At 41.4% G+C, this 15,288-nt stretch overlaps 1 protein-coding gene across 1 annotated transcript in view; it reads right to left on the reverse strand.

The window, feature by feature from the left end:
- Positions 1-15,288, reverse strand: part of grk3 (G protein-coupled receptor kinase 3) — a 65,593-nt gene that overhangs the window by 39,385 nt on the left and 10,920 nt on the right. The window contains exon 2 of the mRNA XM_044012747.1: positions 5,017-5,093. Within this exon, the coding sequence (XP_043868682.1) occupies positions 5,017-5,093 (77 nt within the window). The remainder of the gene's footprint in view (positions 1-5,016; positions 5,094-15,288) is intronic.

Raw genomic sequence — 15,288 nt, forward strand, 5'->3', positions numbered from 1 at the left:
AAAGGCAACATTCCCAACTGCATCGTCTTCAGGAAATGTAAATTTTTCACATCATGTGAAATCGTCAGCGTTGGTGTGTCACAGCTTTTATGTACAATTTCAGACAGTGCTGGGTTTACAGGTCTGGGGGTGTGGTTAGGGAAACGGTGCAATGGCTACACGGCTGTGTGTTTGTTGGTGTTAGCGGTTAGCTGTGACTGTTACTGGCACATTCAAATTCATTCAAATGTGGCTCTCGGTCACACGTGGGTAAACTGAATTTGCCTGACTGAAACCAGACTTTTAAAATACATGTAAACACTGGAATAGTGCTACATAGAATTCAGAAGTCAGATAATATTATTACTGAATATTTACTTTCAGTAAAACCAGAGTCGTCCACACATCCCATCCCTCCAGGACTTAAAGAAACCTGGATATGAGCATATTCCTTAATCCATCCATCACATTGATCAGTAGTAAGACAACATCCTAACACAGGAGTTAAGACGACTCCTGCTCATTGCTCAGCAGCTCTCAAATCTCCGGAGCTGTGACACAGTGATTGACCTGCTAACAATGTTTTCAACGATGAGTTAATGAGACCTGAGACTTGAACTAATGACCAGCAGCGACCAGGGAGCAGGCTCCAGCAGGCAGGGACAGCAATGGTGTGACCACAGAAAACAACCATTCAGCCTCGTGTTCAAACTCAAACAAACTGGTTGTTTCGGAGTTGATACTTGAGAGGATGATTTGATCATTGCAGCTGTACATCACTCACATTCACGCCTCACTCTCGGTAGAAATCAGTGAGTGGGGACACATCGTGGTGTGGATCGTGAACCGGACTACCCTACTTTCAAGTTGACAGTGTTAAATATGTGCTTGGACTGTGTCGTCAACCCACTCGCCACATTTCCGGCTCTGACCCTACAGCGCTTTATTCAATCCCATCCAACTTCATTTATGAAGCACTTTAAAAAACAGCAACAGCTGAAACAAAGTGCTGTACAACAGAGATAAATAAGATAAAGAAAATATAAGAAATGACATCATAGGCCTAGACAACAAACAATAAAACATACAATAAACTAATGTAGAAAGTATTAACAGAACAGAACACACACCTCGAATGAGAGCAGAGACTCCAGAGACAAAGCACTTAACACCAAAGCATCAGACACACAAAAGCCAAAGAATAAGAACAACAGAAACTGAACTGTCAATCAGTTAAAACTACTTAGCAATCCTAAACATGTGGGTTAATCTCCAACAACTACCAAGGAAATGTCTAAAATCTCAATATTTACCAGAGGAGTCTGGTGTATTTAGCGACAGCACTGCCGATCGTGACCGGCGACCCTGTCGCTGTATTTCAGTCCAGTGACTGTGTTAGACGGAGTCTGTGCTCCGGTCACGGAGGAAGTACTGAACAAATATTTTTAATTGATTTGAACGATTCAGTTACACTGAAAACAACTGCTTCACAAGTCACAAGTCACTCGTTTGTGTGTGTGTGTGTGAGAGACGCGTGTAAAACGAAGTCACCGCAGTTTCATGCAGCCGTGCAGTGATGACACTGTAGTGGAGATGCAACCTAAACCGTGCCGCATCGCGCCAAGATGAGGCCAGTGGGGACCATAGTGGAAAAGGACCATTATACTGAAGTCTACTGATATTACTACGACACCAAATGCATTCAAACAGATCTTGTGGTTGCAGAGATACAGTATGCTCATTTCATCATGAGTATGAGACCTAAATAATAGGCTTAGGGCTCAAAGGGTTGTGTTCAGTGAGCAAAAGCAGCCTGTGGATGTTTCTGGTGACAACAACTGGGGATTAACGATTCAACAAAACCTTTTCTCACAGATACTGCAGCTGCGATTGGATTTGCAATATTTCTCTGAAGTTGAGCTCTATTTGAATATTCACTGCACAAAAGATTTAAAACAAAACATTGAGAGTTTTCACAAGATTCCAATAAAGTAGAGTACATTAACTTATTCTCTAATTCACAAATAAGAGGTTAATGCGCAACGATTTGGATGTGGAAATGTTTTACTGTTCAGCCTGTGACCATCGTGGCCATTATCGTGTTGCGATCATCAATTCTGATGCATGCACGGCGGCTGTGTTTGCTTTGAGACAACACTAACCTGTCGGAATTCACACACTCTGACGACGCCGGTGACTATACTGTGTGCACTGTGCACTAAATGAACTCAGAGGTCAGTGTACTTCACTCCTATGATTTAGTGCTGATCTGCAGCCGCAACGCTGTTTATGAATCAAAAGGAGACGAGGAAACAAAATAGCTGACGTGGATCGAAGGTGACGGGTGTGCGAGCGATTAGAGATCGAACGTGGCGACCGTTGTTCGGAGCTGTGAGGGACAGACGGAGAGAGAGATGGAGCCTCAGTGATACCTCTTGTGAGATGTCATCGTTCTTCATAAATTAGGAACTGTGGCGAGTATCGTGTTGTTTCAGACCAGTTTGACGTGCACAAATGTGCTGTAAAGACGTTTGTGTACATGCATGACCCAGTAGTGAACAGAGAAAGAGGTTTACATGTCTGAGCATTCAGGGCAATACTGGTATGACACAGATATTTTATTGGGGTTGTTCATTGGCGGAATAAGGGCCTACTGTGCGTAATGCTTACAGGTCTGAATCACAGGTCACAGGCGAGCGTTACCAGAACACTGAGGGAGTGACTTTGAATGACAGCCCTGACGGCGTTGTTTGATTGGCCAGGGACGCAGGGAGTCCCGTGTCCCTGGGAGGATCTGGAAGAATCCAATGGAGAGCAGCTCCAGGTCACCTGACTACCAAAAGCACATGTGCAAACACTTACCACTGTTGTCTGTGCCTTAAAGACCTATATATTTACACAGAGAGTAATCAACTACACCATTAACCAACAGTGAACACAACCAGGTACACACCATTTCATCATTATTTTGAACTATATATGGTTAACACAAGTCACTTTCTTTTGTCTGGACAGACAGACAGACAGACTGTCAGAGTGCCAGTGCGATTAAAAACCTTCAGCAGATTCACATAGGCTCGTTTTCATGTGGGCAGCCCCTTATTTTTCCTTCCATAACTCGTTTGTTTCATTACTGGTAACAAAAGTATGTGTGTGTGCTTGGTGACCACTCATAGCTGCTTTACACTAGTCATCAGGAGCAAGTACACATGGGCAAGTAGACTAGCGGAGCTGGGAACCAAACCCACAACCTTCCAGTTGAAAGATGACTCGCGCTACCACTGAGCCACTGTCGCCCTGTCTTTCTTAAAAAAAAAAAAGAAATGTGAAGCAACAAGTGTAACAGAGGGAGAGTTGAAGATGAAGAAGAGGAGGAGGAGGGAGAATTAACACAGTCTATTCTCACAGGGGGCTGAGACCTAGAACAGTAAGTAAAACAAGCAAAAGCCTGCAGGGCGGCTGGGGTCCCTCGGTACGCCACAACTTCTGGCACAGCGCCCGTCTGCTCAGAATGGAAACACTCTGAGGAGACGGCACAGAGCTACCGCTGGCGTCTGGAGGGCAGGAGGAAGCAGGAGACACGATGCTCAGCTCTGAGCTACCGCGTCCACAGTGCTAACACGGAAACAGCCAGGAGGTCCGTGTAGCCAGCGTCAGCAGCAGGTAGTGGTGTATGAACCGACATCCTGACACACGCAGCAACATCAAAGAAACAGAGTCATACCGAGTCATGAGCAGCCTTCGCCTGCTTCAGTCACACTGAATGCAACTCTTCACACTTGTCATTGTATGACTGAAGACTTAATTTTTCTACTTGAACGAATGACGCAAAATTCAGTTTTAATGATTTACTATTTTAAAGAAGCCAGAAAATATTCAAATCAGAGAGTTTGTTTTAATTATAAATAAAAAAAACTGAAACTGATGAACTGATGATAATCGAATAAATCTAATCAATTATGAGTACAGATGTCAGGATGTGACAGTCCACACCACGTTCACTGAAGCTGCATCCATACTGTTATTTTAATTTAACCACAGCACTTTTAATCAAAATGCAGTAATCTGCATTCATACTAATGCATGAAAACACAAATATCATGTGACCATTCTGCTACACTGGGCATACGTGAGCCGGTGTGAACAGGAAGTGGATTCTCTCCTCTGCAGCTGCATGCTTAGTTTCAGAAAGTACACTTTCATTCATGGAGGATTAGTTGACTTGTGACTAACAACAATCCAGGAATCTTTTCAAGTGCTCAGTTTTTGTCTCAATACTTGTCCCTTTTTTATTGTAGCAAATTAAAAGTAAATCACATTAGCTATATTCAGCAGCACACGGTAAAAATACAGCTGCTTATCATCTAAAGTAAGGTCACATCAGTGTCTTTTCCTACCCTCTGGTATATATAAATCAAGCAATAATGTCAGTCAACTAGTCTCTCCACCAGCTGTTCATCATAAAACGAAAGATTTTGTGCCAAGACCGTCGTAGATGGGCTAACGGGAGAAAATTTAACCAGATCCCCGCAGATCTAGAGAGACAGCAGGAGTAAATTACTCTCAACTGGTTTACAAACTCATAAAAAGCATGCTGAGACCAACACATCCTAACATGAAGAGCCACAACAAGCTACTTCTGCCATCATGAGATACTGTCAGATAACAAGAAGTGAAAAAATGGAGATATCAAGTGTAGGTCACATCATTCAATCCTAATACAGACTGTACTGTATAGCAGCAACAACAACAACAACACACTACATCCTGAGCCACAGCCAAATATAGCTCAGGACATATTTCACAAAGATGGCACAAAATGAACAGTCAGAGGATGAAAAACATAAATAAGTTTCATTTTCTGATCTCTGATTCATACCAGAACTAAGTCCACAAAGAGGCCAGGAAAGGACTGTGGCTTTTTCTTTTACGTGAATTGAATGTGATCCTATGTAAATAAATCAAATCCCAACATGCTTCTATTTAATGTGATTTTTGGGGATGTTCCTTTAAGGTGAGGAGATCACTGCAACTTACCAATTTTCTGGTTGAAGATTTTGTCGAATGTCAGTTCGTCTCTCTCCTCCAGGTACTTCTGCATCACGCTGCGAATACTGTGAACACAAGGCAGCGGGGGTTAATCATCACTGTCGTCATTACACGTGTCACACATGCAACAAAGAGTGAATCTCAGAGGTCAGTCCGCTTCCTTCTGTGTGATCCCAGCCACTGTTTGGGACTCTCCCTGCCACCTGTCCCCTGACAGTGGCAATGGCAGCAGGGAGGAAAGGGGGGCACATGGGAGGCTGCAGGGGTGGGGGGGGGAGACCTGGAGAGAGACATGCTACCCAGGGAACAAGTGATAATGAGAATGAGAGCAGGGAGAACGAATCAATTAGCACCCCCTCCACGGGCCCATTAACACTACACCAGCACCCTGCACACATGAGAGGAGAGCGGCCATGCTTCAGCTACAAACGCCTCGCTGAGCATGTGCAAAGAGGAGTTCTGGCCCGGCTCTGTTGTGTGCGTACGGTGGTTTTCTGTTCCACCTGGAGACAGAACTGTAACGCATCATAATTCTCTCCTCAACAATTATGAATGGATGCAAAAAACAATATATCGTAGTCTCAGGGTGAAAGGTCCAGTTCGTAACACTGGGGAGGGAGTAAATCAGTCGAGTGTTTGCTTTGTCATGGAATCCTACACTTCAATTTGATTTTCGATTCTAAGGTCCCGATTACAGTATATTACACGATTTTTTTTCTCCCTTTTAGTGCAGGCATTTCCTTCTCGTAAACTATTTAGGTTTATGACAGAAAATCAGTAGATTCATCGCTAGTTGTGGTTTTTTTTAAGGCAAATATTCACACAGAAACTTTCTTTCCCCCTGGCTCGATTCATTCAGTCTACGTTGTTATTATTATTATTATTATAACTATTATTATTATAATACATCGTTGGTGTAACGTTACAGCACCACTTGGCATCCTGGCATATGTACTACAGTGCTTTGAGTCACTGAGACAGAGACATTTCCTGAAACAATAGTGTGTTGGTGTGCATTGTCCTTACTCACCACCGTCCTATTTTTAAAGGACGCACAAGTCACATTGTCAGGGGAATATCTGATCTGCCCGCTTCCACGTAAATGCAAATCCACGATCAGATTCATATCTGTTTCCACATACGAATGAGGCCTGAAAACTGACGACAGTTGATGATTTCTGCGTGTACTTTTTGCATGCCTACGCCGTCATGTCACCGTCATATCCGACTTGTGCCACATGGGAGGAAAAGATCAGAATTGGGTCACTTGCAGCCTAACGCTACCGACCTTCTGCTGTCACGACCCGCCCTGTGAAAGTAGAGAAGCATCTCCAGAAAATGGCGGACATGACTGCACTGAGTGAGCATTCGCTTCGCAATCAAATTAATGCTCAGTGGCCTTGAGGTGGACTGGCTGAGTTATAGATGCAGTGGGAGTGAATGGGAACACTTCTGCATTAGGGCCTTAATGCACAACAGCTAATAACACTGCACATGTCATAACAACACACTTATAGTCCATCAGTGCACAATACAGAGCAGTTTTAGATCCAAACACCATTCCATCCTTTACAACGAGCCTCGATGGACAACAATAGATTTCAATGCACCATAAAATCAAGTACGCTTCCGCCATAGAAGTTTATATAACGAGACGACCGGTGTGGAATACAGGGCTTTTACTTTACACGGTGCATGAGAAGTAAATACAATGGAGGCTTTGACACAAATGTTAACACAGACATCTTAAAAATGACACATGACCTTATATTTGGAATTCCTGCTGTGGCGGCTTATGTGACATCTGTGACAGAGTGTGAGAACGGCGATGACGAAAAATGTCCACTAAAAAAGTTGATGCGACTGAGAAGCTGCAGACACTTTCGCCAACGAATAGAAACTAGACTAAAATGTTAGGGCAAGACCAACTGGGGAGAGAACCAATCAGAAGAGAGGAATAATAAAATCTATTTAGGCGGTTAGGCTGATCTACCCACATGTCAACACAGAGGAAAGTGGCAGAAATAACGGTGTTAAGAAGAAAGAGATTTCACATACGATGTTGCTACGAAAAGACAAAACTCTTTGTCTAACAAGTGGAGACAAACTCAAAGGACAAAGGCGAGTCATGCAGAAATCCAAGCAAAGGTTCAGTATAGACACACTAATGCTATGTTATCAGCTCAGCTGTTGAACTATCGCTAAATTTAAAAAGTGGTTCAAGCTGAAACAAACCACTAACGCTGATAATTATGGATTTTAAATACAAATGTCACTCGACATGTGGAAGATAATGAGTCCAAGTGTAATGTTTCACTGTCTTCAAACTGAAACAAACGTGTCATTAAGAAGAATTGTATAATAAAATATTTCATATCAACAATAACAATATGAATATATTTAGTTGACTAAAACATCTCAGATGACTAAAATATGACTAAAACTAAATGGCATTTTTTTGTCATAAGACTGTAACTAAAAGTAAATCAAGAGTAGACGCAACTCTTATGCAGCTACAGGAAGAAGAGCCTAGGAAGTAAACACTTCCTCATTTAGTCAGCAGAGGCCTGTTTGTGTGCTCCACTGAGTCATTAGCTGCTGACTCTGAAACCTCACCACTTTTGATGCTGCATTAACACCACTGCCAATATTTACCATCGAAGATAAGATAAGATAATCCTTTATTAGTCCCACAATGGGGAATTTACAGAAGTCATGCTTCGTAACAATGCATGGTTTTACGTAAGGTGAGCGGACGATGTTTGCTGTGCTGATACTGGTGGTATGTCACAATGACGACTGTCTTTTGCACTTTAATGACTTTCTCAAAGAGCTAAAGTACGGTAATGATGGCTCTTCTAGGTCTCCAGAACACTCATATGCCAAATGTATGTCGGCAAGTGGAAATGAAGACACTGCTAAAAAAGCAAAAACAATATCCACGGCTTTCTTTTCAGGAAACTGAGCTTTCTTAAGTAGCAGGAGACCAAGTAGTGGCCAGATTTAAACAGCCTGTAACTTCATCTTCTCGTAGTACACTTTAATAACTAGTCTCTCTCTCACACTCGATGTGGTAGAGGACAAATTTCAAATAACTCACATCTGCCAGCTCGTTATATTGATTTCCATTGTAACAAGAACGTTTAACAAAATCTTTATTATAAACGATAAGTTGTGGGAATGACTGGAATGATCCAGGCTCCTCCTTGAGGCACTTTTGTCGGAATTTTCAAAGTGATGGGTGAAACATTAATGATTTCCTGCAATTACCATTATCTTGAAATTCACCACATGTCACTTAGTGTGAGTACTTCTTATAGCATCGCACGATTAAAGAATCTTGACGTCACATCAGACGCAGATGAAATTCAGTTTTTGTTGGAATGAATCAGCAAAATAGTTGAGGCGTGACGCGTTTGACCTAACTGACCTTATTAACAATGCATGTCCCTGTGATGTGACGACAGTGGTGCACAAATGAGCCCTAAACGGAGGGAAGTGTTTGTGCCGTCCAAAGCAGTGGAAAACGTCTTAAAACCTAACCTCACGAGTCCCTCTGACAGATCTGACAGACGCACAGACCTCCTCACGTCACTGCTGATCACAAACGCGGTCCTGAGTTAGTAACGGCGGTGGCTTTATACAGCTGCATCAGCTAACGGGAGCAAATGACCGCAGCACGACACAGAACAAAGAGGCTCCTGCTGTGACAATGCAGTGTGAGTGACAGAATAGCTGCTGGCACACGCTGGTAAATAAGGCAACATTATCTCCAGGGGACTGCCATGACGCCGACAGATCAGGAGCGGCGGGGGCTGTCGCAAAGAGTACATGTGAATGACGCTGCGCCTCAATGGCTGCTGTACATTTGTCTCCGTGTGAACGATTAAAGTGCAGTGCGACGTCCAGATGTTGAGGGGTGAGAACATTTAGTCAGAGAACACCTAAAACTATGGGATGCTGAATAAACAGTATGCTATATAACGTTCTACTTTGTGATGTTGTGTAGACAAAACAACTTAAGGTCCAAAAAAAGGTAACATCCATATATTTATACTGTCCATATTATTATACTGTGCTCAGTTGGTCAGATGAAGCTGACAATAGGGATGGGAATCGGTATCAGTCAGTATCGGGGTCAGTCCAATACTGGTCAGAATCACTGGACCGGACAGATAGAAGCACTTACTCACTTCTAGCTCTTGTTTGTAAGTCGCTTTGGAAAAAAGCGTCTACCAAATGACATGTAATGTAATGTCATGTAATAAAAACATAAAATCCTATATAACCCAAAAAAAACCTGTGCACAGACTGTAAAAATGTGAATACGGTTCTCTTGTTTATGCGAGAAAGGGACTGCTAGCCCTGAAGACAATGTTGTAAGGCAGCATCAGGCACCACGCTCCAGCTGATAGGAAGGAAGTAGCGCTGCAAGGCCAGTGCTAAAGAGAAGGCTAGGCTAAACATTTTTTAACCATCGATCCCCACAATGCTGATGGGTAATGTTAACGTCAAGCTGTCTGCGCTCAAATGCCAGCGGATTTATGCCGAGAGCAGCTTGTGTGCACACTGGATGCTGAAATGGATTTGCCAGGTTTCACCTCAGTGAAAACTGGCAGAGACACTAAAGCTTGCAGGAAAAGCAGAGGTGGGGGACTCGTTTATATTAACAGATGGTGTAACCCAGGACTTTCTGTGAAGGAGATCTTGTGTTGCCGAGATACAGGACTGTTAGCTTTTAGCCTCAGGCCATACTAGCTCTTAAATTTACCAGGGGAACTTCCCAAAGAAATGAATACAGTGTCCGCATAATCTAATCTAATCTATCAATGTCTTCAAACAAGTTGATCTCAACTACAGCGGGTGTGAAGGTTTTCTGCTTTAGCTGTCGGTTCGGGGAGGTTGTTTTTCCAAGGCTAAAGAGCTGCTTTAGGCCAACACCCTTACTTTTTACTGGCAGATGATGAACAAGCAGACACTTGACTTGATCTGGAGGATTTCTTCCCATTGGCACAGACCATTAAACATAAGTGCCTTACTTTGTCTCCGCTAAAGTTAACTAAGCACTGTTTCTTACGCTCCACAAAAAAACTTGCATTGCACGCACCAAAAACACCAAAAACATGGCCCTGAAAGAAGGCGTGTCTCAGGACCTACACAACCCTCATTTAGGTGATGACAAGATGACTTAAAACTCAACTAGATACGGCCCTTTTTTAATTTTCCTACGACACACAAACTCTCTGTAAATAAAGCCGACTTAATGATAAAACTCACATACGAGCTATTTAAACAAGAGCAACTGAGTCTCAGCGTCTCTCACCTGATTTGGGTACGTCTATAGATTATAGGTGTGTTTAATGTGCAATGACTGCATTTCTGTGCTAAAAGGGTGCATTAACTTAAAGTCATATCATGGCTCTTTACTTATTTTTTATAACTCTAGGCTAGCATCATTTCAACACAGTCAAGTGATGTCATGTCAATCACTGTGTAATTTCTCTTACTCAAAATAGCTGATGTTTTGAAATGCCTCTTCATGTTCTTGTCTGTTGATGTCGGATTTTACTTTTTTTGTGAATGCACCATAATTGGGACTAGGGTTGTGACGAAGAGTGGACACTGTCGGCGATAAAATGAGTCTAATGAGACCAATCAAATTGTCGGTTCTGTCGAAGGAACCAATAATCAGGTGTAAAATTTGCAAAACAAAGTTCGCAAATCGCAGGAGTCATCATGTAGTTGGAGCAGGCGCTGTAGCGTACACAAACTATCCATGACTTTTATCTTCTTTTTATTTAAAGGTAGGGTGGGAGATCATTTTCTATTTCTATTTTCATTCCATCTCCACACCTCGATTCTAACCAATTTATTAACGCACGTCACAAAAATTAAAACTATGAGTCACCAGTGGGATGGACAGTTCTGTAAAAACACCATTCAATCATATTGAAAGGACCAAACGAATGAATTGAATTGTGACAAATCAATCAAACTGCTACACAAAACAACAACAAATTAAGGGTCGTCTCTTTTTCCAAAAACTAAAGTTTGAACAAATTTATAATGGCCCATAATTTCTTCGAACTTCATTTTGGGGAAAAAGTGATAGCCGTAGTAGCTAAAGATAGCCATTAAGTAACTGAGATTTATTGTCCAATTAGTCGACTTATCGTTTCAATAATCAATGAGGAACAAAATATGCGTTAGTCGCTGTCCTAGGACACAGAAAAAGGTAGAGAAATAACTAGCAACTATGTCTTCAGTGATCGAGGGAATAAGCACGAAGACAAACATTTAAGTGTCCTTGACAAATGTACTTGACATGTTGTTCTGACCAGTTGGATGCGGTAACAAGGTTTTACAACAACACCTCCTTTTGACAGTAGTTACACAATTTTTCATCCACTTTGTCAGTTCCAGCACGAGCCAGCTGTTAGCGCTGTTTGATCATAACATGCTTACCTCACCAAACAAAATGACCAGTATTATATTGAAGCGAATGCTACTGAACGCCTCCTCCACCCTCCTGCCTCTGCCTCCTCGGTTGACCTTCCTTCAACAAGTTTCTGCTGCGATGACAGAGCAGAATCTGACCATAACAGTGTTATCTGACCTAATACCATGCACCCAGAACCAGGCTTTTTGCTAGCAGGCCGTCCTGGGTACTGTACTGAAAATAATGAGAAATTAGACACCCTACTTTTAGGCAGGACGCCCTAAAGACGCCCTATTTTTTCCTCCCGTTTTCCTCGGCTACTTCGCTGAATGTGATCAAAATTTAGCCTTTCCAGCAGTAACATTAGATTAGTGGATTTTCCGTGACACGGCGTGAACGGGCACTGTTTTTGGTGGAATATTTGACAACTCTGTGACCTTTGTCGTGGGAAGAAAACGCAGGTAAGTTTGAAATTTTCAACAATCTTTACAAAAAATGACAGAAAGCCTGATAACTATAGGAGTATTTTGGTGTCAATAACTGTCGGTGAACCGGGGGAAAAACAACAACAAAAACATCTGCATGATGCGACCAGCGAGAACTGTAGTGGGGAGGGGGGCGCATGACCAGTCAAATCAAAATTTGTATGGTTCCTTTGAATAATAGGAAGCCTTAATTTTTAAAAAAGTGGATAAATGGATAAGAATGTGGAGAACAGTGTGCTCAATTCCCACTATTGACAGATTTACAGTTGATAATGTCCTTTAAAATATGAAGGCTATATAAATAAATAAGTAACTTTGTGTCTTGCTTCAAGACACAAAGATACTTTTGTGAAAAATTAGGAAAAGAAGACAGACAGTAATCTCCAGCTTCTTTCAGAGGAGGAAAAGAAGACAGACAGTAATCTCCAGCTTCTTTCAGAGGAGTTATCATGTAAGAATAATGTGTGAATGTTAAAAGGTGTGAAATGCCAGAAAACCATCATAAACACATAGCTAATACAACTGTATGCATAAATATATGAAAGATTAACATAATTGAACAAGTAGACAAGAAAGCCGGTAGTCAGGGAAGAGGGAATAAGACGTTTCTAAACTGTAAAAAGTCTCCTTAAAAATATATCAAACATCTGATGCAATAGTATTTGCATATAGTCATAAAAAAAGTGCGTAATATAGAGCCCACATGTGCTGTTACTTTGTAAAGCATGGATCTGACTTGAGTCACTGTGTGGTACACGCTATGTAAAAGGATCCAAACAAGGTTAAATGATCATTTTCTCCCATCGCCTTCTGATTATTTCTTTTAAATGCATTAGGAAGAACATTACACTTCAAAGCAGCAGTACTAGGAAGTATAAATGATCTTGTGTCCAGATTTCATTGGCTGCTGATCATGTTCACAACTCACTCTGTCAGCAGTTGTTGTGTTAGTGATCCTGGCTATAGCAAGAATGCAGATGTGTAAATATTTAACATATGAGGAGGAAGTCACTGGCATTTCTGAAGCTGGGTCTGTGGGCACCTACTTCCACTGCTGATAACGCACCACGTGGTGCTGTGGGCTTGTGCTATGACCCGTTAAATTTATTTATATAACCCAACTTTAGACTCTGTCATTGACCACGGTATATTTACTCTTACTCTTCTCAGTTTATCCCCGATGATAAAAACAAGAGACGAAGCAGTGCAGAGAGAAACACTTTTTTCACCTCATTCAAGTCTTTAGACGTGTAATTACTGTATTTACCAGGAAGACTAGTTAGACTTTGGAACCTGTTTTTCTGGCTACTGTTCCACGGCAACATGTGCAGCACTTGGTGGGTGTGAAAAGGAGCCACGCACAAGACAAATTTTCAGACACGCAATGGTTTCCTGTTAAGCCGCTGGGGGATTGAACTCATTCTAACTTTGTTAAGTTGCATAAAATGTTTTGCTCGTCAAAACTTTTATAAACGATAAAACATTGGCTGAAAAGCAGCAGTAATGGAAGTATAAGTACAGCTTTACTTTCAGGTTTGGGCACCTTGTGTAGTTAGAACACAATAATGGCATTCATGTCTATTGTAAAACACACACACACACACACACACACACACACAGTAGTAATCAGTGACCATCCTCGTTCACTGCAACACCTCAAATGTGCAGACGTCTCTTTATCCATCTGCTTTTTATCAGATTCTTAGATCACTCCGTTCACTCGAGGTGTGAATCTTTCAGACTCTCACAATTTTGACAGCTTAAGTGACAAAGTGCTTACCGATTGAAAGTCATTATTTCGATTCAAAATGGATTCAGTACATTAGAGCTGCTAACTTAAGGGCTCTGCTCTGCTGCTGTCTCCTGAAAGGTTATGTCGTCTTGAAAATCGTAAGTTTTTGCCTTTTTAAAAATATAAAAGCTAGATAATCTTGCACACAAGTAAACACAAGCAAATCCAAGAAAAATATGTACATGTAAATACATTTAAACCCGCACGGGTATTCTGGAAGTAACCTGAAAGGTTATATGAGGGTATGACAAACCTAATCATATAAATGAAGGCTTCATTTTCTTGCTCACTGTTGTTTTTCTTTTTAATATTATAATTTCTTATCCATCTATAACATCTACGTCTGCTTTTTCTGCATTTTCAGCATGAGAAATGATGGTGGTGACATGGCATTTCCTCGCCTTCTCTGCTTAGTTTCTATTGAGATGTGCGAGTGTCATTTATCTTGATGCGTACATGTGCGATCGGATGGGGATGTTTTTACGTGAAAGCACTTCGTGTTGCATGTTATACGTCTGAAAAGTGCTGAATAAATAGAGACTGATTTATTGTTGCCATTACGCCTCTGCTCTTCAGGTGAAATGTAATTAAAAAGAGCTGATGAACTGATGTTCCATTTCTAAAGCAGGTACAATTTGATCACAAGATAACGTCCTGAAAACCGCAATAGCAATAATACAGCTCGCAGCTGAGATCTGCAGAAATGTGGCAAAAGGACAAAATAAGACAAATGCGTCTATGGGAGGTCACAGCCTTGATGGCTCGAGTGTGAAAATGGAATACTTATAAATGATTATAACAAGTTCTCTCAAAAGTGGATATTTTCTGGTTTCTTAAAGAAATCAATAGAACAGATTCATTCTGGTTTGTGGACAAAACAAGACATTTATGGACCATGAAATTAATCGATTACAGGGCTGTAACTTATGTTTATATGTTCATAATCGATTCATCTTACTCCCAGTACTTCCAAGATCTTTTTTTTTTTCATACTCTCATCAGGACATCAGACGGCAGGGGGTGTAGTTATCCCCTGCTGTCTGACAACGCCGTATAAAACAGGAAGCAAGACACATCACATGTAGCCTCACATGACCCATATGAGGAAGACCACAGGAAGTGGTTAAAACATGTCACGGTAATCCAAAAACCTAATTTCCATGTCTGACTGAACGAACCTTAAGCTCATGTACACCACATACAGTATGTCAAAGTTTGACTAACGCATTTGCATAAGATGTTTGGGAACTTGCCATCCAGGGTAGTTTGTTTGCAATTAAATCTATAGAGCACCACCATATAAAGGAACAATGCTCAGCTGGAAACAGCGCTGATGCCCATCGACGCTTCGGTTATCTTCTTTCTGTAATATATACAAAAAGCCTCCGCAATATATATATATATATATATACAAAAAGGAGTCCGCAAACTTACATTTTCCAATGTCTGATGTTTTTGGAGTTTATTTCGTGCAATTTTGGACATTATTTTGCGCCATGAGGAGCGTGTTCACTGCTGCAAGATGCGCAATGTCATGTGTACGC

The sequence above is a fragment of the Solea senegalensis genome, linkage group LG21 (assembly GCF_019176455.1).
Source record: "Solea senegalensis isolate Sse05_10M linkage group LG21, IFAPA_SoseM_1, whole genome shotgun sequence".
NCBI lineage: Eukaryota > Metazoa > Chordata > Actinopteri > Pleuronectiformes > Soleidae > Solea > Solea senegalensis.